General features: G+C 47.4%; 1 protein-coding gene across 1 annotated transcript in view; it reads left to right on the top strand.

Moving 5' to 3' along the window:
- Window positions 1–5,278, top strand: part of N4BP1 (NEDD4 binding protein 1) — a 40,315-nt gene extending 35,037 nt beyond the window's left edge. Inside the window, exon 7 of the mRNA XM_080937193.1 lies at window positions 1,463–5,278. Within this exon, the coding sequence (XP_080793319.1) occupies window positions 1,463–1,817 (355 nt within the window). The 3' untranslated portion in view covers window positions 1,818–5,278. The remainder of the gene's footprint in view (window positions 1–1,462) is intronic.
- The last annotated feature ends 21,177 nt before the right edge of the window (window positions 5,279–26,455 follow it).

The raw sequence follows: 26,455 nt of genomic DNA, 5'->3' as shown, positions 1-26,455 counted from the left end.
CTTTTGCCTGCTTGCCTTCTTTACATCCTGTTTATGTGTCAGCAGGCTGGACCAGACCTGTCCTGCATGAGGCTCCTCATTTAATCCGACGAGAACACAGATACTCTTGACGGTCTTTGAGCATCAGGTTTTCAAGCTAGCGATGACTTCAGTTGGTGCTGTCTTGATTGCTGTGGGATGCTTTTTCATGCACTTTCTGGAGTCATTTGTTCTGAGTGTGCAGTGCTAACGTGAACTCATGTCCTGCTCAGAAATTGCTGCTAGAGAGCTGACAGCTCTCGGTTCCCATCGCTGAATGGAAAAGCCTGACACTGACTGACAAGCGAGGGTTATGTATTTCTATGTTCAGAATCCTCAGGTGACCTTGTTAACCACAGCTTCCTTCATGCTAACCAGCCGCAGATCTTTTCTCTGCTTTAAAACCAAAATAGCCTGTGTGTCTGGATGCTGCAGGCTTTTGCATAGGGCTGGTCTGGGCACCTAAAGGAGAAGGTATTCTCCCAGCTGGCAAGGCTGCTCACCACTGTCACTTGTGCCTTTGGGGACCATGTGTTGGAACTTGATGGCACACGGAGGTGGGCTGGTTTTCATATAGGTATCAGTTCTTCATCTGGTGATCATTTCTCTCTGAGCCTTTGGGTTTTATCACAGCTGAGCTGTCAGTCCCAGACAGGGTCATCTGCCCACACTGAGGGGTGACAGCCTGCCATGCACCCACTCACTTCCCCTCTACCCCGTGTCTCGTATTGGAAATCCTCATTGCACCTTCGGCCTCGTGGCTGAGCCAAGGCCCAACTGAAGGTGGATTCTTTGCTCCCTGTTCCGCTCCTTCAGTAGCCTAGTGGCAGAGTCAGTCCTTCTTGTCATTTTCCATCTCATCTAATGTCATTTTCAAAGTGCTTGGTGGCCAGTTGCCATCACTCCTTCATGAGGGGATGCTATGAAGGCTAGTGAAGCTTTAGCAGGGCTGTTGAGCTTCTGAAATTGATAATATTTCTCCCAGCTCTCCTCTGCTGCTATAGTTGGTGAGAGTTGTTGAGCAGGACAGATGTCCCCTATTGCTCATATAACAAACACCATGTGCATGTGCACTGAAAGCTCACATGCCCTGTTGACCACATTGAAGACAGTAGTCATTGAACCTGTTGGAGCTGCCTCTGTGCTCTCCTCATTTCTGTAAGCTGATCCTGCACATAAGAGTGAGAACCTTACAGAACCAACAAGTGTGGCCAGCCCTAAGTCAAAAGACTAGTGAAGTACTGTCAAATACATGATGCTTGTTCCCTTGTGGATCTGGAAATGGTACTGGGTACCCTACAAGTCACTCTTAGGGGGCTGATTTCACCACCCCATGGCTTTCTGGCCTTGCCTTCAGAAACTATGAAAGGAGCATCTAGGCCTTCAGTGTTCGCTGCAGGTGATTTGAAAGAGTTTCTTACTATCCCTCTCACTTCATCCACAGAGACATGCAGCCGCTACTCAATGCCCTGCCAAGTGTGGGCACCTTTGACCCTGGCTTCCGGAGTTCCAGCAGCCAGGTAGCCAACACCAGCCACCAGCCTCCACCCCGGATCCAGGCCTCTTCAAGCCCATGGCTTCCTCAGCAGCCCCACTTCACACCCCTAGCCACCCTTCCCAGTATGCAGCAGAACCTTCCCATGCCAACACAGAGATCTTCTGCAGAGACCAGCGAGCTGAGAGAGGCACTGCTGAATATCTTTCCTGACTCTGAGCAAAAACTGAAGATCGACCAGATTCTGGTAGCTCATCCATACATGAAAGACCTGAATGCCTTGTCTGCCCTGGTGTTAGACTGACTAGAGCCCACTGATGGTAGGGACATGAGGGAGCTGCCAACTGTGGGAAGTACTGTAATGTGAACAGCCTTCCCAGAAACATTGCTGTTGTATAGAAAAAGGAGGGAGATGTTTTTGTGTGTACAAAAATCTGGATTTTCAAAGCCAGCTTTTTTCTATATATAAATTATGCTGCTATTACAGATTTAACATTTTCTGTAAAAGAAAAGTACATTTTCTGCCTGTTCAGAACTGTTTAATAGCAGTTACTCTTGAGTGTATTTACAATTTTATGTTTTTTAAACTATTTTCCTTAAAGCTGAAGAAAAATTGACAAATGAATATGGTTAGCCTTTCTAAATAAAATTTTAAAAAATATATAAAAAAGGAGTTGCTTCCTTAAGGAAAGCAAGACTTCTTAAAGTCTATTTTCTTGAGGTAATCTGTCCTGTCCACTAACCATGGCGTGTGCTCCCCTGCCTTTATCCCTAGAGTTGGCCTGCTCTGCTCCTGTGGGGCATTCTCAGTGAGCCATTTGAGAGTGGAAAAGCTGAGCCACTAGATGGCACCTGACGCCTGGCTGTCTCCAGTGGCCAGACAAAGTCAGACTCTGAAGAGCAAGTGGGAAGTCTTAGAGGCCGTGTGGCCCCACCCTCCTTCCCCTTGCAGGTCAGAGAAGGGAACTGAGTCCCAGCATACTCCCTGCTCCATAGTGCACTCACCAGCCATGGCCGTCATGCTCCCAACCTGGCTCCACAGCTACCTTAGCCTCAGAAGGCAAAGTAGATCCCCATGTGGAGTTTGTACAGCTTTGCCAAAAAGTTTTCTATTCTCAAGGGTGACCCAAGCCAATAAATAGCATTAGTAGTTTCAGAAGGGGTATCAAAGCCCCTGTGTTTCCCTTCTTTTGTCTTAGAAATTTCTTAGCAGCTCTTCCTGAGTCTTTCAGAACCAGTTATCTCAGTATTGTCTCTTCTCAGTGTAGCTTGAAGTCTTTGTCTGTGAATCTCTTCCTGGTCATTCTTAGCATCATGATTCTCACCTGGACTTTCAAAGGGCTTTGTGTTTCCATCCATGCTGTCTCCGGGCCCTCTGGTCAATCACTGCCCTGTGGATTGTCTTTCTCCTGGTCCCACAAGTAACCGAGGACTTGGTGCTGGTTTGTTATCCGTGGCGCAGGGACTGTGTAGATCACAGAATGCTGCTTTCATGCTGTGTCTTGGTTCATTTGATCCCTGCATCCCTCGGGAGATGAATACAGAGCCTTCTAGGTGGTCATACTTTATATGTTCTCTCCTGAATTTGTTGATAATGCAGCCAGCTGGGGAGCTTTGTCATCTGTCACTAGAGGGTTTCAGTCCTGCAGGCTGTGCAGAGACTTCTGGCCAGCACCACCACAGCCCCCGACCCTGTGCCTCAGCTTGGGAGCACAGGTCCATGGTGGAGCTGTCTCCAGGGCTTTCTGGCCTGCTCAGTCCCAGTCAAACATTCATGGGAACCAGAGCCAGGATCCTCCACAGTTGCCTCATCCCGATGCTGGCAGGGAGGAAGCACAGGCCTGCAAGAGGCCCAGCAGTCAGCCTGATCTTCGAGTTGTGTGTGCTTCTGTATTCTTAGTATTGTTTCTGAGAGACCTGCCCATTTCCCCTTGTCCCATACAGGAGGGAAGAAAATGCTGGAGGAAACCAAAAGGCATTAATTACTCTGTAGATTATAATGTGAAATATAATTCTAGATTCTTTGTGAAATCTGTCACATTTAGGTCTAACATTTAAAGCCCAGTTATCCAGCCACTGAAGAAAGCTCACAAATTGCTTCTTTGCCTCATCCAAAGCTCTGTTGCTGCTAGGTGCTTGTAGATGCTTGACCTCCATCCCTCCAGTGCCTCCTCAGTGAACTTGGGAGTGTCTTGGAATTCCTCCCTGTGTGGAGTGCCTATGCCTCCTGTGTATCCTGATGTTTGGGTGAGGTGGCCAGTGCTTGGACAAGGTATCTGTTGGACTTCGTGTGTGTGTGTGTGTGTGTGTGTGTGTGTGTCCATGTCTATAGCTGTCCTGGTCCAGTGCAGTTGGCAGGCTCATCTGTATTTCTAGGACTTGCTGAACATGTAAGGCATGAAAGATAATTCCACCTCTCCATGTTAGTTCCAAGTACCTAGCCCTCCCCCTCCCCCCCCCCCCCCCCCCCGTAGGGGCAGCTGCTGCAGGCCCTCTGCACCAGGCTCACCTAGCCTGCTTCCCACACCCACCTCTCCAGTGCTGTCCCTCAGCCTTCTGAGCCACCTCAGCTGGGTCCATCAGTTGCCCTGTTGACCTCACTGTCCCTTGGTCCCTCTGACCCCTTTAGTTAAGACACCCTGCATTCTGTTGCCAGTGCTTCCCTCTGGCTTCCTACTTTTCCCTCTCCAGCTTGAAAACTTGGCTTCTGCCTACCACATGGGAGTAGCCTGGGAAATCCCTGGTTGCTGTTTCATCGTTAATGGTGTAGCTACAGACAGCAAAGCTGTTGGCCCTACTTTTTTTGTTTTCCTTCTTGAAGTGCTCCATTCCTTTCTTCTCCTTGAAGGCCTATCCTTAATTGAGTTTCTCAGCAGGTGGTTCTCAAGCCGAACCACCCTTAGGACTCAATGGAAAGGGCAGCCCTTGCTAAAAGGCAGGCTGTGTCATTCACCACCCTGAGGAGTGAACTCTGTGCTCTAGAGGAAGGCCCGGTGGCCTGTCACTGCCACGTGCCCTGAGTAGCTGTGGTGGGTGTTCTGGAACTGGACTTCCTTAGGGGTCACCACTCTCTTAACTCTACCCTGCACTTTGACACCAGTCCTCTCACTAGCCCTGTGGGATCTTGGCTTCCAGAGCCTCAGCCTACATCCTGCCATGTGTCACCTAACCCCAAGTCCCTTATATCCTCCTTTGCCCTTGGCTTGCCACTGCCCATCACTTGATCCCACAATCCTTCATGACACTGGTCCCTCATTGGCTACTTTACAGCTCTCCCCTCTCCCTAATTCCAGGGGAACCCCAAGTTCATCTTCTAGAGGACCATTTTGCCTCATCCTCTATAGCTGCGACCAGAGCATCACGTTCCTACCCTCTGAGCCTTGTGTCCACGGCTGCTGCCCCATCCATGGCCGTATTTGCCTGTCCACTTTCTATCTCTTGCCATGATCCTCACTCCAGCCACCCAGATCTAGGTTCCCCGTGGCCCTGTTCATGTTTATTCCTCTTCTAGAAATGTCCTTCTGCCCTACAGCCTGCCTCCTCAAAGGAGCTCTCCCCTGAGATCTCTGTGTTTGGAGCAGAAGCAGCCCTATGCTATTCTGTGGCCCCACAGCACTTGGTGACTCGCTTCTGGCTCTTAGCACTCTGGCAGGTGTAGCTGCAGCCAACTGTGTACTGTGTTGCCTCCCTCTAGACTGTGAGCTCCTCGTGGGCAGGGACCATGTGGTCACTCTGTATCTCTTGTGGCACCTAACAGTGCCTTGCACTTGGTAGGTGCTCAATAAATGTCTGTTCAAGTGAACTGGAAGATGGTGCTTTCTTGCCTGCGGCTTTGGTAGCAGGTCCCTGAAGGATCTGTGGTGACTGTGTTCAGAGATAGGTCCGATTGCCTGATTCTGTCTGTCCCCTTTGGAGGTGGGATTGGGACTTCAGTTGCCTAGACCTGGAATCCTGACCAGATGGAACCATTCAGAGCAGACAGTTGGCCCAGGCCACTCCTGACAGTCTTCCTCGGGGATTCTCCCCGTTGTGAGTAGGAGGCCATGGGGTGATCCACAGCAGCCATTAGCACTATTTCCTGCCATGGGGAAAAGTCATGATCAAGAGACTCCTGGCCCTGAGTTCTGAGCTCCCCTTGTCAAAGAAGCGCTTTCTCAGATGTCTCCAGGCCCAGGATTCTCTCAAGTGTCTCCCGTTGCTGAAGCAGTTTCATGTTGGAATTAATCCCTTGAAATCAGGTGTCTACTTCTAGTGAAGGCACCACACTGTCTTAGCAAAGCATGGCTTAGGTGGGAGATGTCCAGCTTAGTGTGTGCCAACAGGCAGATCTGTGTGTCCTGCTTAAGAAAGCCCCGCCTCTACCAAGTTCCATGGTGCCCCTCCTCTACCTTCTCATGGAAGGAGACTTCCTCCACTGCCCTTTGTGGAGGGATATACTCAGCATTGTTGCTATGGGAGGAAGCCTGGAGCACATTATTTCATTGGAGTGGGGTGGGGATCCCCCACAGATCCCCAGTATGCCCTCAGAGCTGAACACTCTGGAGTAGTGCCATAAGCTATAGTGGCTATGCGCGCCTGAAATCCTGGGCATCTGGGACAAGGGGATCAGGCTGGAATATAAGGTGAGATGCTGTCAGAAGAGCTGGGAGGAGGGGACAGCACTGAAGCCTTGAAGCTGGCTCTCAGCACCTACTTTGGCTGGCTGCCACTGACTGCCCTTCCTGATCCCTGTCTCCACCCGTGTCCCCACGACCTGGAAGAAACAACTAGTCACGTCTAAGACACTTTCTGAAGAAAGAAACAAGGGAAAGGAACAGATGGGTTTTTTCACCAAACTTGTTCATTACTTTGCCCAGCCATCTTTCCAGTGTGTGGAGACTCAGCTGGCCCTGGTTGTCCACAGCCACCAGCAATCAGGTAAGGCAGGGCTTGAACTCTGGTGGTTTGAGTAGGGTTGGTTGGTTGGTTGGTTGGTTGGTTGGTTGGTTGGTTGGTTTTTAGACAGTCTCAGTCCAGGCTAGCCTTGAATTCATGATAGTCCTCCTGTCTCAGCCTCCCAGGCGCTGGGGTTACAGGTGACTCCTGTGTTTGAATGTTTGGTCCATAGGGAGTGGCACCATTAGGAGGTGTGGTTTTCTGGAGAAAGCATGTCACTGTAGGTGTGGGCTTTGAAGTCTGCTCAGGCTTCACCCCATGTGGAATCTAGTCTCCTGGCTGCCTTCAGACCAAGATATAGAATACATCCTTTCCCAGCACCATGTCTGCCTGCATGCCACCATGCTTCTTGCCATGATGATAATGGATATCTCTGAAACTGTAAGCAAGCCCCAATTAAATGTTTGCCTTTATAAGAGTTGCCATGGTTATGGTGAAAAGACACTAACTAAGACAAAGATGATGGAGATGGAGTCGGGACTTCTACATCTTGATCGGAAGGCAACCAGGAGACTGCCTTCTGCAGGAAGCCAGGAGTAGACTGGAATCCCACACTGGGAAGAGCTTGATCATAGAGATCTCGAAGCCCCATCCCCACACTGACACTTCCTCCAACAAGGTCACACCTACTCTGACAAGGTAATACCTAATAGTGCCACTCCCCATGGGCCAAGCATTTAAACACATGAGTCTGTGGGGACCAAACCTATTTAAAACATCACAGAGTTCAAACCCCATTTGTTCTGCCTTCCCAGAAGATGGTGGTGGCTTTCCCCTTGAAGTGCTCTTCACTGTCTGACACTTTCAGGACCCCCAAGACCAGAATCAGCCAGAGCCCCTTCTAGGTGGACAGAGCGTTGCTGATGCTGAGCTCCTTGTACCTTCTCAGAGCCCTGGCTCAGGACCCTAGGAAGTGCTGATGGGGAGAGGCCTTGGGCTGCCATGGAAACTGCCTTGGCTGAGATGGTTGTTTAGCTCTGATCCTGACTCCAGTCTGCACCTGTTTGCTACCCTAGTACCTGAAGTACTTCAGTAGGGATGGCAGCCTGTCACAGACAACCAAAGCATCATGGATTCGGGGCCTGAGAGCAATTTCCAACCTGTAGTGACAATTCTACAATTTCAGTATCTTTAAAAAACACAAAAATATTGTAAGAATAATGTTTGCATTTTAATCCCAGGTGTGGGGCTGTGGGGCTGCTTCAGACCGTCCGCAGCAGCTGTGATTTGCTTTGTGCTCTAGCCGAGGCATGGTTTTGCCAGCTGCAGAGTTTCTGTGGTTGTGTGGTTGGAATTCTGGGAACTTTTCAAAGACTCTAGGGCCCTAGGGGTGGGGTGAGTGGTGGTTGGTCATCCAGGGAGGTTGTTTGTGGTTTATTAGTAGTCATGCTCAAAGAAGAAACGAAAAGAAACTGGATGCAGGGATCTGTTTCTCCCCCTTCTCTATCCTTTTGCTCCTAGCTAGTGACAGTGGGTGAAACCAGGGCAGAGGCATGTTAATGGGTGGGAAAGAATCCGCAAAGTAGCCAAGACCAGCTACTCAAACCCAGATGGCAGTGAGGCATTCTACTCCCCACACAGCTGAACATCCCAGGCTTCCTGTCTTCTCAGGAGTCCTCCCATGCCCAGACAGCGCTGCCAACCCTCACATGGTGACCTGTTCTACCACAGCCAGGACGGTAGGGTTAGCAGAAATAGTTTTCAGTGCAGGAGAGAGGTAGGACAACAGAACTGAGACCTGCGCCTCAGTCAGCATTCCCCAAGAGCCCAGAAGCCACAGCCGGGGTCCTTCAGCCATTCCGTGGTATCAGCAGCCTTCCACAAGCGCCTAAGCCTAAACATCTGTGAGGTACGTCCTCATAGGTGTCTGGGTAAGGAAAGTGTGTGGAAAGGGACAAGGCTAGATAAGGCAGACCCTGCCTGTGAAATCTGTCCTGGTAAGGGAACGGCTATGGAGGATAGGTTCAAAGAACTCAGAAGCCCCAAGGCTGGAGAGATAGGGAAGAAGACCCAGCTGTGGCCCACTTTCTTCTTCAAAGTCAGTGAGCTCTCAGCTCTGCTCTTTGGAAAGCTCTGCCTGGTCCTGTGTTGTGCATCTCAGAGACACCCAATGTAGAACTAGGAGCACGGCTTGAGTTTCCAGCCATGCCACCTCCACAGCAGTGGCTGTTGACAGGTGGTGCTGGGGTAGCTCCTCCGGTGTGCATTGCTGAGTCCCAGGATGTATGCTCAGTGACTTCGCCTGGCAATAGTATGTGGTGGCCCAAGGGTGCCTTGGACCAGATAACAGGGATATCAGGAGTGATGGGTCATCGCTCCAACCATCACCAGTCTCCATGCATACATCCCATGGTTAGTCAGGATGAAGCCATTCCTCGATAGTAGGAGGAATGCATGCTTCCTGTTTGTTAGAGGTCTAAAAGATGCTAGGGGTACAGCATCTACCTGTTGGATAACATGCACAAGGTCTTGGGACCCATCCCCAACTGACAACCTATCATCTATCTGTATACCTACCTAGCTACCTATCTCACACACGCAGATCAAATGAAAATTTATGAGGGGGGAACAAAGATTAACTAGGAGGGAGGGAGGGAAGGAGGAAGCAAGAAAGAAAAGAAAGAGAAAGAAAAAGAGAGACAGAGAAAGGAAGAAAGAAGGAAAGAAAAGGAAGGAAGGAAGGAAGAGGAAGGAAGGAAAGACAAAACAAAAACACTGTCATTTTATCCCTCAAAGCTCAAATATCACTGTGGGCAAGTTCCTTTCTCTTTGCTGAACTGTGGACACATAATTTAGGAAAGAAAACAGGTCATAAGCACATGGCTTGCCAAATTGTTAAAAAGCAACATTCTACAGCTGTGACACCCAGAAGAAAAGACGCTGTCAGTGGCAGAGTCCCCCTCCCCTCTGTCTTCACTTCTGTCATGATACCCACAGCCTGGACTTCTAACAGGGTTTTTTTTTTTTTTTTTTAAAGATTTATTTTATTTATATGAATACACTGTAGCTGTCTTCAGAAACACCAGAAGAGCAGCTCATCAGATCCCATGACAGATGATTGTGAGCCACCATGTGGTTGCTGGGAATTGAACTCAGGACCTCTGGATGAGCAGTCAGTGCTCTTAACCTATGAGTCTTCTCTCCAGCCCCCTAACAGGGTTTAAAAAGTCTTTTCTGAAGCCAGGCGATGGTGGTGCATGCCTTTGATTCCAGCACTCAGATGGAGGCAGAAGCAGGCAGATCTCAGTTCATTAGGTTTGAGGCCAGCCCGGTCTACAGAGTGAGTTTTAGGACAACCAGTGGCTACACAGAGAAACCCAGTTTAAAAAAAAAAAAATCAAACATAAAGACAAATATTCTTTTCCTTCTGCACAGGGCTGACCAGGACCCTAAAAAGGGAATCAGGCAGAGAACAATCAAAGCAGGCCATAAGTCCCTGTGCCAGGTCTCTGTAGCCAAGTGAGACTTATCTTCCCCAGGGCCTGGACTTCTCACCTGGGCAACCCCAAGAGGGACCTCCTAAGAGCCCTGAGCGCCAGCCAGCAAGCTTGCTCTTCCCCTGTCCTCCCAAACTCTGTAATTGCCACCATCTGTCCAGAGCAGAACTTCCTGCAACCAGAACCCAGAGGTGCCTGCTGTTCACTGAAGAATGACTAGGTCACCAATAGCAGAAGTGTCTGCCTGTTACCCACAAGGCATCTCCTCTTTGGTCAAGGACATCCCAATCCTGGCCCCAGCTCAGCTCTGGATTCCTTTGAGCTCATTTGTGACACATGTGTAAGTGACCTCACTGCTGCTGGACTGGGTGGCTGTGGGACCCCAGGGCAAGGTCACTGCCCTTTGCTTCAGCTGTGGATTTTGGCAGCATTCAGGACAGGCACAGGGACACGGGGACACATGGCTGAGAGCAATGTACAAGGCCTATCTTTGTGGGCAATGGCTTTGGTCACCCACTTGGCCTTCCAATGGCAGCAAGCAGCAGGTATGTCTGTGAGAAACTTGGTTGTTGTTTGCTGGAGCAGATTCCCTCTCAATCTGGATGAGGGCAGAGTAGATTCTATGGAGGACCCAGAGCCAGGCCCAGCATCAGGTGGGCTTCAGTTTATTTTTCAGATACCTGACAATTTAAGAGGCTAGTCAAGAGTTAGCTTCCACTCTGACTGGGCCTCGCAAAACTGAGGATAAGCCCACACATTGGGCAAAGGCTCCAACCCAGGAATTGGGGAAAGGAGCCAATCTCTGAAAATTACCACTCTCTAGCCTGACTGAAGGAATCTCTTCTTGCCCATAGCAGAGGAGGCCAATAGAGGGAATAAACTTGGGAGGCCACACAGCACGGAATTAATCCACATCTGCCCTTGACCCAGCTGTTCTATCTCATGGTGAAAAGAAGCTAATAGAAAGAAAACATGTAGAAGAATGTTCTTAACAGTCAAAGCAACTCGGTGCTCCTAGCAAAGGGTGAAACTAACTCTGGGTCACACACAATGGAGGAAGAAGCAGGAGAATCTTTTGGAGCCCAGCCTGGGCTACAGGGTGAGCCCCTGTCTGAAACCCAACCACTCTCAAACAAACAACAACAAAAAAACCCAAACCCAAAACAAAACAACAACCAAGGAAGACTTACATTCTTTGGTTTCAATTTGGTCTAAAAGCAATCATCAGGACTCATCCTCTTGGTTAACAGACAGAAGGAGAGTAGAAATGGGTGCACATTTTTCTTAATAGTTTTTTGTTGTTATTGTTATTGTTTTTGTTTTTTTTACAGAGACTGGTCAGTGGAAAAAAGATATTTTCAGCATGTGGTGTGCTCCCAGGGCAGGGAGGTATTAATGAATGGCGACCTGCTGGTTCACACCTTGAGTGTGAGAGGGTCTTGTGGTAGGGATATCACTCCCAAGGGCATATTACATCATGCCCTAAGCAGCTGCCGCAGACTCCCTTTGCTGGCTGGTAAGGAAGCTGGTGTATGTGGGAAGCTCAGGAAACAAGGATCGGTCAGGAGCCTGTAGGAGTAGAGGGTGGCTTGTGACCAGCTGGGCCCTTGCTCTTACCACTGCAGGGAAGCAGATTCTTTGTTGGTGTCTTAAGAGTTTTATTGTTGTGAAGAGATACCATGACCATGGCAACTCTTTTTTTTTTTTTTTTTTTTTTACAAATTTCAATCTATTTTAAACTTTAATTTGTGCATTTGTGGTAATTTATAACTGCAAAACCCCCCTTTTCTTAGAATGACATAAAGGCACATTTCATTTGGATGCATAGGGTACCATTCTAAAGTATCTGCTTTCCTTACAAAATGCTTGAGCAGTTAATACACATACAGTAACAGCAAAATCTATTTACACTCTTAAAATTTTAAATCATGGCTAAGATATATATATATATATATATATATATATATATATATATATATATACAGTAAAATGAGTGTTTTCAGCATAATTGTGTAACTATGTTCTGACCACTGAATTTTTTAGTGATTGACTTCAATTAAAAAAAATTTTGTACACTGTATATAACTCTGTCATTTTTTAATGCTAAAAGCCCATTTGAAATGTTGCTTTCTATGCATGTTTCAGAACCAACAAAGGTGTACAGACTGTACCTCAAAAGTAGTTAGTGTTTTATTTTCAGATTGTGTTAACACTGTTCAAATTAAAGCCATCAAATTATTATTTTTTCCATTGTTCTTTTCCAAGGCAATTAAATGGCATTTTAAAGCAACTTATAGCAACATATTGCTTCTTCTTTAGAAAATATTGTTCCAAAGGATCTTGGGAGAAAAATAATAATAGATTTGGAAGGTAATATAAAGTATCTCTGGACAGTTTTACTTATCCTCAGAGCACAACAACAGGCCAATGTATCCCAGAAAGGCTGCTTCACACTCAACTCTTCACGCATTCGTATGCTTTCCTGTTTCTCTCTGACTCAGATTTGGACAACTGTAAGAGATGAGCTCACTGTGATTACATGGTTAATTCAAGTTAGCTGCCAACTTGCTGTTCCTGAGGTATCATGACTCTAACACGGTAAGCACAGCCTTATCAATGATATTACTGAACTGAGGGAGAACAATGGAGCGACAGGCTAGAGAAACAGTAAAAACAAACAAAAACCTAAAAAGATTCCAGCCCAGTGAAGGTCATGATTTGCAAAAAGGCATTATGATAAGAGCGATAAAAGGCCACAAACGGATCCTCTGAGGATGTGTAGAGCATTTGATCAAATTATTTGTGAGACTTTTGAGGTACAGCTTTAGTGTTATAATATTTTTTTATAAAATATAGACTGTTTTATCAAAAATATTTATACAATCTGTTACAATACATTGCTTTTGCCCTCGGTAACTGCCAATATAAAATCTGGACCCAGCCACCTAAAATGTACAAATGTTCTTAATGAAAATGCTGGAGTTGGAGGTGTCAGCTTGGCCTCTGTACAAAAGTGATGATTTGGTGAAATTAAATAATATGGACCATGGCAACTCTTGTAAAGGAAAACATTTAATTTGGGTTGTGCTGTTCAAGCTCCACTTCCCTGGGGATCCCCAGGTTCACAACTGATAGATCCTGACAGGGGAAACATGGCAGGAGTGACTGGGAGTGAGTGAGATCTCAGGCAGTGGTGAATGTGACAAGAACACTCTCAGGAGACAGCTTCAGTGACACAGCGCATTTAGTGGGGGGACAAACGCTATTAAAACCTTTGAGGGGTTAGGGGCTTTGGGGATGAGTGTACATCATGGTCCAGGGCCAGAGTGCTGGGGGTGGCCCATTTGCATAAGGGGAGAGGAAGTTTAACCTGGCTACGAGGCTATGTGACCTCCCTGGGATGGAGGTGGAGGCACAGTGCTATGTGCATGGGGGACACACAGGTCTGGGGCAGAGGGGATCGATCGTCAGAATGAGATTTCAGGAGTTTGGACACCTCTTGACCCTACTCTTGCTCCAGGCCTGCTCCCCAGGGTTCCATGGCTCTCCAACCCCGCAGGGCTGGCTTACAGTTTCATTCATTACCATCACAGCAAGCAAAGATCATGGCAGCATCTAGGCAGACATGCTGCTTGGTGAAGGAGCTGAAAGCTCTTTATCTTGATCCACAGGCAGCAGAAAGAGACTGTGTGCCACCCTAGGTGTACCTTCAGCATCTGAGATCTCAAAGCCCACACTGTAGTGACACACTTCCTCTAACACGGCCACAACCCACTCTAACAAGTCCACACCTCCTAACAGTGCCACGCCCTATGGCCAAGCATTCAAGCACATGAGTTTGAGGGGCCATTCCTATCAAACCACCACAGTTGACAAGTCTCAGTGGTGAACACCACATGGTCACACCTGGGTGGTGGCCTGAGAGAGGCTCTGCAGTCACTCAAACTCCTGACCCCCAGGAACTTAAGATGGCAAGTGTGTGCTTATCCAGCAAATAAGAATGTGGTCATTCATGATGTGGTGCAGAAAACCAGTAAAATCCATGTACCAAACAAAATTAGAAAGTCTACCTTGTTTTAGAGCAGAAAGAGCAAAAAAGAGCTCAAGATGGCTTCTATGCCCGATGTAAAATTTACAGAAGACAAAACCCCTAAGTGCTGACCCAGCTGAGCAGGTGAGGACCAAGATGGGCATCATGGTGAGAGGGCACAGAAAGTACCAGTGTTATACAGTGGAGTTCGGCCATACTGTGCTGTCTCCTCAAGTGGGATTTTGTGGCAGCAGCCCTGGCCCCAGGCCCTCCTGGCCCCCTGCTTCCAGTTGTTTTTATCCCTACATACTTAACTCTAGTCCAAACCTGGGGCCTCCCTAGCTGGCTGACCCACCCACCTTGGCTCATACTTCATGTGCAGTTCAGTGCATCCTTGATCTGGTCACTTTCCACCTTTGTGTGTAGCTAGTCAACAGCTACTTCTTGGTAGTGTAGCTCAGTGGTAGAATTTAAGAGGAACAGCTCAAAATGCACACTGGAGAAACCCGGATTACCAATCACATGGGACTATTCCCCCTCCCCCAGTGGAAGGAAATGGGTGTCATCTGGTCACTTGGAATACTAGAGTAAAAGTGGTCAGTGAACCTGATGATCTTTCTGCTCTTCCATGTGCCAGCCTTCCTGAATCCCCAATATTCCCAAGCTTTGTCTCTCATGAGACTAGAGCACACCCCTATGAAAAAGGACCCATGTACTTTACATCCTCCACCAATAGAATCCATCCTTATGTTTATCACAGACGATTCTCTAGGCCCTAGCCCTGAGCTCTGCTTATCAGCCAATAGAATCCATTCTTATTGTAAAGGTGACAGGTCACAAGTTCTACTATGTTTAGATGTGTAAAGAAAATAAACCCTAAGGTCATTCCCTGGATGTGTTGACCCAGAACCTACAAAAATGGCACTGTTCTGAGCTTTTATTCTTGCCTCTCCACTTTTCCCACTAGTGGCAATGCCTGCAGGACCCCCACCCCCAACAGTGGATTGCTTGGCAATAGCCACCTTCCAGCCAAGGCCATGGGAGAAACCCTAGATAGGTCTGTGACACACAGGAGCAAGGATTCCTCAGTCTTTGCTGCCCTGGGAGCCGAGGGCCACAGGCTAGCAACCCTGTACTAACTGCTCGCCTCCTACCAGATGCTTCCACGGGCTACCATAACTAACGGCTGAGCCATGAGCCCATTTGAGAAAAATCAAAGGTAAGAGTAAGTGCAACTATTGTGGTAGGAGAGGAGCGTGGAAGGCTGAGGACCAGTTCTTTCCAATGAGGTTCCCAGGGAAATGAGCATCTCAGCTTGTAGTCATCACTGACAACCAGAGCCCTTGGACCTCCAGGTGGACTAAATCCCCAAGTGCTTGTGTTTGAGAGGCATAAGGACCAAGAGATGGTCTTTTAAGGAACCTGATGAAATGGTGGTCTGCATTGAGCGGTCTGTGGAGGAGGTTGTGAAGAGGATCACAAAAAGTGAAGTAGGGGTGAGTGGAAGATGCTGGGTACCAAAGAAGGGAGATGCACAGCAGCACTGAGCCTTCTTCAGACACAATGACCGCTCTGACTGTTTGCGTGGATGGTCCAATCCATGGATCTGTCTTCCCTTTGCTCTTCCAAGGCTAGGCTTTGCCTACCAAGTTCGGCGCAAGGATTAGTTGAGGACAGGGCAGAGTGGCTGAAGACAAGAGCCTTTCAAAGTTCAAACACAATCCTATTCCAAAATACCAATAGAGCTGTAAAATAATAAATCAGTTTTTTTCCTCCCAGCCACTTCTTCCCATCAGCAATGACTCTGAGACTGATTATTTATTAATAAATTCCTTGGCTACAGCTTGTAACTTATTTAACCCACTTAAACTATTCTATGTCTGCCACTTGGTTAGTTACCTCTCCTTTAGTCCCGGCCTGCTTCTTTGGTGTCCTCCGCTTCAGTGCTCTCCCTATGTCTCTCTAGAACCTCTCTTCATTCTATGCTGAGGGCTCGTTTAAGTTCATCTCTCCATCTGTCCCCTTAGTCCCTCAGCATCTCACTTGGATCTCCCCTGAGTCTCTCCGTGTCTCCTTTTATTCTCTCGCTATTTCCCAGAATCCTCTTTTCCTGCCAGTGTACCACCTCCTATTTCTTGCCTCAGTTCATTGGCCATCAGACGTTTTATTGACGGGTGATGCTTATAAGAGATTCTCTTGTGGGGAGGGAGGATGGGAGAGGGGAAAGGGGGATAACATTGGAAATGTAAATACAGAAAATATCCAATAAAAATAAAAGTAAAATAAAGAGATTCTCTCTACAGATAGCTCTCTGGACCACGGAGAAATGGCTCAGCAGCCGAGAGCACTATTCCTCTTCTAGAGGACTCGAGTTCAGTTCCCAGCCCAACAAGCAGCCGAAAACTGCCTGTAACTTCAGCTTTGGGGGATCTGATGCCCTCTTTGGCTTTATGGAAATCTAATGCATGTTGTTCTGTAGTCCTGTGTGCATGTTAATCAATATTCTCATCAAACTAGAAAACAAGAAAGAAGATCTCTGACATATGAAATGTGAGGAGAGCCAAACAAGGCACTCTGTCCAAGTACCCAGCTTGGTCATCTCGGGCACAGAGGAGGTGAGGGGTGGGCATCCCAGCCTCAGAGGAAGCCTCAGGATGATCTGGGTGTTGAGGGGGACCTCTGAGAACAGATGGGGCCAGAGGCTTGTATCTGTTGTTGAGAAATGAATGTTGAGACAGAAACAGTAAATGGTGCAAGGACATTGCAAAAAGGCTTCAAAAGACCAAGCTTGGTGCTTCGGAATACTATTTCCCATGAACTCCTGCCAACTTATATTCATCTGAAGTGATCTAAGGATGTCACACTGTCTACTGGGCTAATATTGTTGGTAGGTCTGGTAGTAACAGGCACCGATACTGCCTAAGTCCAGTTGTGACAAATGATAAAGGCAGTCATAGAGATGAGTGGTTTCATCTTGGAAGGCTTCCTAGTGGAGGAACATGGGGGAGGAAGTGTGAACTGAATACAAGACCAGACACTGAAGGTGTGTAAAGGGGAACAGCCTGTGTCCATCTGTCTTTGTGGAAGAATGACATATGTCTCAAGCAAATCAGCATGTGTAGTGATAATGGATGGATACAAAGAAGATTCTGTGGGCACACAATGGAGTCGGAGGAGTGATGGCCAGGGTATCCAATGCTATGCAACAAAAATTTCCCCAAAGGTAGCAAACAAAACCATTATTCTCTCTCTCTCTCTCTCTCTCTCTCTCTCTCTCTCTCTCTCTCTCTCTCTCTCTCTCTCTCTCTCTCTCTCTCTCTCTTTAATTTTCAGAACTATTCACTAATTTTTATTTCATGGGTATGGGCATTTTGCTTTCTGGGCATTGCCCCTGAAGGCCAGAGAGAGTGTGAGATCCCCTAGAAATGGAGTTACAGATGGTTGTGAGCTGCCATGTGGATGCTAGGAACTGAAACCAAGTCCTCTGAAGGAGCAGCCAGTACTTTTAATACTGAGCCATCTCCAGCCCTACCGTTAGCTCTTACAGGTTCTATAGGTCAGAAACACAGGAAGAGCAGAGTCGTACTAGCCTGGTTCTGTCATGTCTGGGACTCAACAGGGATTTGATGGCAAGGTTCTGGGATTGTCTAAAAGCCTATTTGCTCCCATCGGATTGGGATGAGCTGTCAGAAGCTGGATTCGGCCAGGTATCAAGAAAGAGAATTCTAGGCAGTGGGAAAAGTTGAGAACACCTGGATTGGGAGAGAAGTATGCCCAGTTGCACACCCATGGGAAGATTGTTGTTTCAGAATGAGGCTGTGCAAGACCCTGAAAGTCATGCTGGGTGACAGCTGGGGCTTGAGGATTCTGTGAAGTGACTTGATAGGTAGTTGCTTGGTATTTCTTTTTTAATTTAATCAAATTATTAACTCTTTCCTGTCTCCTTCCCTCCTCCCACCTTCCCTCTCACCCTCTTTTCTTTCTTCCTTTTGCAGAGCTTAGGATAGAACCCAGAGCCTCACATATTGACTCACAAAGTACACACGCCCAGCCCACTGAGATTAGAAATCAGGGTGGACAAAACCAAACGTTGGTAACCATAACCTCAGCATCACAATTAAAATACAGTTTATTAAAAATAGTCAATATAGTGGTACATACCTTAATCCCTACACTTGGGAGGTTGAGGCAGGAGAATCACAAATTGAAGGCCAACTTGGGCCACATAGCAAGATTCTGTTCTTAAATGACTAAATACAGTCAAACTCAACAGAACATACACTTCAGAATAGCTTCTGAATCTGGTTGAGGCTAAAGTACAGAGAGGAAGTTGGCCTAAGCAAACTTTCAACTTGTTTAGAGATCATCACAAAGGACGATTGTATTTTCATAGAGATATAGTCCATTGGAATCATCATACTGACCACACACACACACACACACACACACACACACACACACACACACATCAATGAAAGGGAATCTTTTTTTAAAAAACAAAAGGAGGGCTAGTCAGACACATGAGACCCATCACTGGCCTACTTCTTCACCGCTCAGTGGTTAGAACTACCCAAACAGGTCTTCAAGACAATCTGTCTGGACTGCCTGGAGAAAGGGTTGATCAGGAGAGACAGGTCTCAGAGTGTCTCTGAGGACATAGCAGCCACTCATTTCTCCCCTGAACTTAAGGGAGGTCACAGGTGAAGATAGATACACAAGTTCCTCCTGGGGCTGAGAACCCTATGTGGTGATTTAAATGAGCTCTCAAGGTTTGTGAATTTGTGAACAATTGGTACATGGTTGGTGATTCTGCTTGGGGAGATTACAGGAATTTTAGGGTATAGAGATGCAGGGGGATGGACATCACTGAAGGTTGGCTTTGGGTTTGCCGCTTAGTATGGAGCAATGGTGAAAACACTACTGTTCTTGCTAAGGACTCGGGTTCAATCCTCAGCATCCACACAGTGGTTCACAACCATCTGTAACTCTAGTTGCAGGGAATCTGATGCCCCAAGGCACACACAGTACACATACATACATGTAGGCAAAACACATAACATCAAGTAAATCTAAAAACCTATTTTTAAAAAAGTTTGTGAGCTAGAGAGATGGCTCAGCAGTTAAGAGCACTGACTGCTTTTCCAGAGATTCTGAGTTCAAATCCTAGCAACTATGTGGTGGCTCACAAGCATCTGTAATAAGATCTGATGCTCTTTTCTGGTGTGTCTGAAGACAGCGACAGTGTGCTTATATAAGTAAAATAAATAAACAGTTCTTTTTTAAAAAAGAGTTTATAACTTAACCCCACTTCCAGTTTGTCATCTGTTCCCTATGGACAGTGGAAATGTGATAGCTCAGGTCCATGCTCCTGCTGACATGTCTCCCCACCACCGCGGACTTTCCCTCTGAATCCATAAGCCAAAATAAACCCTTTGGTAAGTCACTTTCAGTCAGGGAATTTTAAAAAATAATCTATTTATTTTTATTCTGTGTGTGTTGATGTTTCATCTGCATGTATGTTTGTGTGAGGGTGTCAGATCTTGGAGTCGCAGGCAGTTGTGAGCTGCCATGTGGGTGCTGGGAGTTAAACCCCAGATCCCCTGAAAGAGCAGTCAGTGCTCTTAACACTGAGCCACTCCCCAGCCCCTGGTCATGGCATTTTAACACAGCAACAGAAAAGCAACTAATACAGAAATCCATACCAGTGTTGGTTCTAGAGAAATGGGGTCATAGAGATGAACTTCTTTTAATTTTATTTTTAATTTTTTTCAAGGCAGGGTTTCCCTGTGTAGTGCTGGTTGTCCTGAAACTCACTCTGTAAACCAAGTCTAACCTTGGACTCAGAGATCTACATGCCTCTGCTTTCTTCGTGCTGGAATTAAAGGTATGCTAACAATGCCTGGCAACCACATATTTTAAGTCTCCTATTTGGTAGAGTCTTCTGCTGTACCAGATGTGTGTCCTCACTTGAGCAGACTAACAACACTTCTCAGTATATGGTTTGCAGTTGTTAATCTAGCAGATCCCTTTTTCTTAGTACTTGTCCATAAGGTACGAAAAAGTAATTTGCTCTTGGATGGCAAAGCCAGCCACACACTTTCCAGGTGACCTCAAGGGCACATTAACACTCCACTCTTGTGTCATAACTTGTTCAAAGAGATCTTGGTCATCTGTCTCTTCTACAAGATGTCATGTTAATCTACTATACTGATGACATTGTGTTGATTGGGCCAAGGGAGCAGGAGGTAGCAGCCACTTTGGATTTGTTGGTGATACATACATCCCAGAGGGTGGCTGTGCTAGCTAGTTTTATGTCACATGATACAGAATAATCTTGTGTCATCAGAAAGGAAGGAGCTTCAATTGAGAAAAGGCCTCCATAAGATCAGGCTGTAGTTAAGCCTGTAGGGCCCTTTCTTAATAGACAATTGATGTTGGTGGATCCAGTCCATTGTGGATGGGGACATCCCTCTGCTGGTGTTCCTGGGTTCAATAAGTAATCATGCAGAGCAAGCCATGGGGAGCAAGCCAGTAAGCAGCATCCCTCCATGACTTTTGCATCAGCTCCTGCCTACAGGTTCTTTCCCTGTTTAAGTTCCTGTCCTGACTTGCTTTGATGATGAGCTGTGATGTGGAAGTATAAGCCATTTAACCCTTTCCTCCCCAAGTTCCTTTAGTCATGGTGTTTCATCACAGTAATAGTAACCCTAACTAAGAATATGGAAAATAAATCCAACCAAAATCCAAGGTCCTTTACCTCAGTGTAATTTCTAGGACTCCTGTGCTATGGAGCTTGCAGAGATATTCCATCTAAGACAAAGGAGAAGTTACTGCATCTGGCCCCTCTGCCACCAAGAAAGAAGCACGCTGTTTACTGGGTCTATTTGGATTTTGGACGCAGCACATTCCTCATTTGGGTGTATGACTCCAATTCAAATACAAAGTGAGCTGGAAACTATTAGCTTTGAGTGTGGGGCCTGGAACTAAAGAAAACTCTCCATCAGATCCAGGCTGCTCTGCCACTTAGGCCATGTAATCTATGGGACTGGTACTTGAGGTATCAGTGACAGATAGGGATGCTTTCTGGGGCCTTTGGCAGGTAGATCACTGATGTGAAATTTCTGGTTTCTTTAACAACTCAGTTGGGTCACATGATATTTTTCTGGAAGCTGTCTTATGGGAGGGTGTGTGATATTTTGCCGAGAACAGACACTTGAGAGGGCGCCTGATGTTTAGAAAGAATATAAATGGAACCCCGCAGACAGTGAGAAGACACTCTTGCATTGCTATGCTGTGCAATGCTTTTCTGGTCTTTATTGGTCTCCACTGGTCTTCACTTCATAGAGAGAAATGTTCCAAAGAACTTTTCATGGTATTCTAGCTGATTCTGGCTGATTTTGCTGGCTTGTGCTGACTGGGGGGAGTCTTGCTGTTTCTGCTGGATTGATCATGCCTCTGCTACTGGTTTATGTTTGATGTTTGCTATTGAAATGGACTGCTGATATCCTGACATCCAAGAGTGGAATTTGCCAGGAACTACTTCTAAACAAGTCATAACACCTTTTTCCTATTCACCTTTTTCTCCTCTACCTCTGATTGGTGGATTAGAAGGGAGGCTGAAGCATTTAAGAACCCTAAATAAACTAGGCTTTGAAAAAAATCTAAGCCTACAGATCCCAAAAGATACCTTTTGGATTTTGAAGCAAGGTTCTACCATCATCTGTAGATAACTATTCTCCCCTTGAGAGACAGCTCTTGACCTGCTGTGGGCTTTAGTGGTAACTGAAGGTTTGATAATAGGCCACCAAGTTACCTTGCAACCTGAGCTGTCCATCATGAACTGGATAATATCAGACCCACCACGCAGTAGGACATGACGCCAGTAATCCAGTATCAGATAGAAGTGATATATATGTGATCAAGCCCAAGGAGCAAGTTACATGAAGAAGTTACTCAAATGCCTATGAGTTCTACTCCCATTACAATGCCTGTCTGCTGCCCAGCATGCAATTGTCACCTCACTGGGTGTGCCCTATTATTGGTTGACTAGGGAAGAGAAGACTAGGGCCCAGTTTACTGTTGGTTCTGCACAATATGAAGGCACCATCAAGAAGTGGATGGCTATAGCGTTACAACCCCTTTGTCTGTGACATCTTTCTACCTCTCTGGAGCTATGTGTATCTGCTAACCAGCTGTTCAGCACAGTCCTCCCAGTGGGTGCCAGGCTCACAGAGAGCATATCTTGGAAGACTTCTGACTGGAGAACTCACTTACCTCCCACCCCCGACTTAAGAGAGATCGCAGGCCTGACCTCTGCATCTTGGAGTTGGAGTGTGTGCAATAGAATCCCCAAGTTACATCACTCGGGAAATCATCTTGTCAAGTGTTCATAAATGATGATGCGTTCGGCCCTCAATTTCTCCAATAGCGGATTAAAGTGTTGCCTGCCTGGTCCAGGTGGGCTCTTCCACCGCATCTGCTCTGATTCCTTGTGCATGAGCCTGCAGTCACAACACCAGAATAGCTGCTGGGTTAAGCCTGGCAGGCACTGCTTCAGTAGCAGGCAAACAGCCTCTGCCATGTACCTTGCTTAGCTCCAGTTGCCAGGCACTGCCTCCCAGACAAAGGCTGCTTTTTCGTGACTTTCCACACATCCCTATGCAACAAAATTCAAACACGCTCTTCCTAGCCACCTGGTTGTCTTTGTAAGCTACTCATGTGAGTGCTAGGTGCAGACATTCCCCCCATAGACCTTGGGGATCCTGCTGAGAGCAGAGGCAGTTCTAGAGACTGAAAACAGGACGATTCATGCCTCTGTTGGACTCTGACCTGAAGGCACATTTTCCCAAAGCTGGTGATGCTGGGTGACTTGGGAACTGGTTATATCCTGCCTATGGCATGTTCTGCACGTACTGAGCAGTAGGTGAGCCCCACCCTGTTCTTCATTGTTGGAAGCATAGCCTAGAGGGACACAACGGCAGAATTTCAGTATCGGGAATTCATGCAGGAACCCTGTCTTTTGATGCCAGGTCACGTAGTGGCAAATATTTTTTCAACCCCACCTTAGATCATTTAGTTCCCAAGTAAAAGACACAAACCCTTTATGTTGATAACAAGCCTTAAAGCAATTGAGCTGGGCTTATATCGACCCTCTGTGCTGGCTTATCTACTTCCCTGCCAATAACCAGAGGTCTTACTTGCCACTTACTCCTCTGCCTCTACCCCAACTGGCCGGCCCTCTTGGCCATGCACTCATGATCCACCTACCCCATGGTGACTTCTTCCTTCTCTTCTCCTCCTCACTTGTGTCTCTGCCTCAGACCCCAAGCCTGGAAGCCGAAGCCCTGCCTACCTCTCTTCTACCCAGCCCGGGTTGTAGGCATCTTAACTAACCAGTCATGGATAATCTGGGGAGCAAGGATTATATGAAAAAAGCTGGATATGTGAGGATCTGCTTGTCCTGGAGCGGATCGGCCAGGTCTTGGGCTATACAGTATTTAGCATTTGAATACATAGCATCAGACCAACCCACTACAAGGTCAGCTTGGTTCCCAGCTTCATTTATTCAGCATGTGGCTTAAACCAGCCTCAAAATGGTTTTCATTGACACTTGTGTGAGTCTACCCGTGTGCGCGTGTGAAGGGGTGCATTCATGTTGTCAGTAAGTACATAAGAAGACTAGAAGAGAAAGTCCAGTATCTTCCTCCTAAATCCCTTTCTTATTCCCTTGATGCAGCCAGCGTCCACCTGACTCTATCCCACAACATTAGGGCTACAGTCCTGAGCAGCCACACCTGGCTTGTCATGTAGGTGCTGGCTCAAGTCAGCACCCAGTGAAGGCGGCATCACTCATTCGCGGTGCAGTGGTCTGGATGGAGACCCGAGTTGCTGCATGACCTTTGCTGGACCCCCGACCTCTCTGAGTGGTGAAGACTGAACTGGATGTTCTGGCTGCTCTGGGAACCAGATATCAGAACATGATTAGAAGGAACCCAGTGCCACGAGCTGGCCTGATGTCCACATGCGCACATGCGGCTGCGCGGTCCTCTGTGCTAGGTGGAGATGCAGCCCTCAGCTCCAAGCCCATCCAGGCAGAGCGCCCCCTAGCCGTCTGCCAGCATGTCAGCAACTCTCCGTGCTCTTGGAAAACCTGAGAGGCAGGTAGGGGTGACTCTGGAGAGAACTCAGTATTGGGCTGTTAGTAAAAGCTACTCCCCTCTCCTTCCTCAGACTGCCTGTGGAAACTGGGTGGGTCTCCTGAGACCCAGGCAACTCTATTACCCTGGAAAGGGAGTGGTGGCCCTTCCCTCCTGCTGGATGCTGGATCATGGCCAGCCCTGGTTTTTAATAGTCTGCTGCTTAATGGGACCCAGATGTTACTTAGGAATCTGATGTCAACAGTGCTCCACGGGCAGTTTGTCATTCCTACTGTGGGAGGACAGAAGCCTCGGATACCCAAGCCCAGCAAAGGTTTGGGGATACTTCTGGTGTAGCAAGTTGGTGTGTGTGTGTGTGTGTGTGTGTGTGTGTGTGTATGTGTGTGTGTGTGTTATTAGCGGGCCTAACTTATGGGTGATTATCATGTTCATGGAATGGCTGGGATCGCATGCAAAGCACTGACATTACAGGTATGTACGGCAGGCCCAGACACCCTGACTCCTGCTGTTATTAAATGTGCTTTTAATCTGAGGCCTGGTCCCCATCAAGTTTGGGAGGGTCAGACTAGACAGAGCTGAGGAGGAAGGACATTCAGGCGCTGGGACAAGATACCCCATGTTCTCTTGCTTCATGAACTCTGCTGGGTGCCACACACTTCATCAGGCATCCTGACAGCAGATCCTCCTGGATGCCTGCAAAGCCCGCTGTCCTACCCACTCAGAGCAGCTTACAACACAGAAGTCTGAAAAGCAGAGACTGGGCAGGGATTGGGAGAAGCCATAGTTGAGATCTGGGCCTGGCTGACTCCAGCACTTCCACTCAGACTCTGGCAGACATGGCTCTGGGAAGGGAGATAAGCCAGAGGCTTTGTCCTGCAGAGACGCCCACATGGGGGAAGAGAAAAAGGAGAGAAGGTACCAGAACAAGGCTAGAGGGACCAGGACCCACCCCTTGTGGGTTGGGGACTGAAACAAAGACAGGGTCTCATTGAGTGACAGCCTAGGAACAGCGGCTCCAGAGGAAGCCAGGCTTTCTGATTTATAGCAATATGTATCCTCAGGCTGGTTCCTGGGTCAAAAAAGAAGAGTGAAAAAAAAAAAAAAAGGACATTTTAAGGACAACTGTGATCTTTAAACATGGAACTTACTCTCTATAAGAATAGTAAGAATAGTGTGTTGTTGATAGATGGTTTCTTTCACTGACATTTAAATTGTAGCTATGTGAGAGAATGTCCCGTTCTTAGAAAACACAGCTGAAACTATGAGGGATGAGTCACAAGGGCTTTAACTTACTCTCCACGGGCTCTGGGGCTCCACCAATAAAGCCTGTCAAAGCGCAGGCGCAGTGAGGTACAGAAACCAACAGGGCGCCGACCGCTGGTGAGTTCAGATGAGAGACACAACATATCCATTACATTATTAGTGCAACATTTACTCTATGTTTGAAATTTTCCTAGGGGAAAAGAAAGAAAGAAGACAAAAGATGTGAGGACAGGTAGAGAAGTCAAGAAAGAGGAAAGATGGCAGGCCCCGCCTCCAAGAGGAAAGGGCCCTGTAGCCGGAGAGGGCAACAGAGGCTGTGGAAGGTAGGGGTTGGGGGGTGGGGTGGGCAGGTGGCTGAAGAGCCCTACAGGGAGCTGCCAGGTCAGGGGTGCAGGAGGGCTGAGGGGAGAGAGCAGTCTTCCCAAGCTCTCCCTTGTGCCTGCCTGCATGGAGTCCTGTGGAGCCCTCCCGAGCACTGCAGAAGTGGGAGGAGTCCTGCTGAGGGTGGGAAAGGCTCTACAGGGACAGAGCTGACAAGAGCCAGGGGACCTCTTCCTCCTGTCCCCTCTGTGTGGCATTATCTGTTCCCCACCCAAGGTGTAAGTCCCACAGATGCAATGACTGTTCATCCTTTATTTTTTATTGCCTGTGGTGATTTGAATATGTTTGGCCCCGAGAGACTCAATCGTTTGAATGCTTGGCCGAGTGGAGTATGTGGAGCGATACTACTAGGAGGTGTGGTCTTGTTTGGAGGAAGTATGTCACTGTGGGCGTGGACTTTGAGGTCTCACATATACACTCAAGCTCTGCACAGTGTGGAAATTCAGTCTCCTTCCCGTTGCCTTTGGATCGAGAAGTAGAACTCTTGGCTCCTCCAGCACCATGTCTGCCTGCACACTGCCATGTTTCCTGCCATGATGATAATGGACTGAACTTTTGAAACTGTTTACTTACTTCCTAGTCTGTGAAATGGGCATGGTGTTGTCACCATCGAGGGCTGCTGACAATGGCCCTGGCATTGCCCTGCACTGTGCTGTGAGGCACCATGCCACTAATAATGATCGAAGTCTCTTAGGGCAACATATGTCATTATTAATAATCAGCCATGATTAGCCACGAA

Source organism: Micromys minutus (genome assembly GCF_963924665.1).
Source record: "Micromys minutus genome assembly, chromosome: 24".
NCBI classification, from domain to species: domain Eukaryota; kingdom Metazoa; phylum Chordata; class Mammalia; order Rodentia; family Muridae; genus Micromys; species Micromys minutus.
The sequence above is the reverse complement of the archived record's forward strand: the minus strand, read 5'-3'. Positions and strand labels throughout refer to the sequence as shown.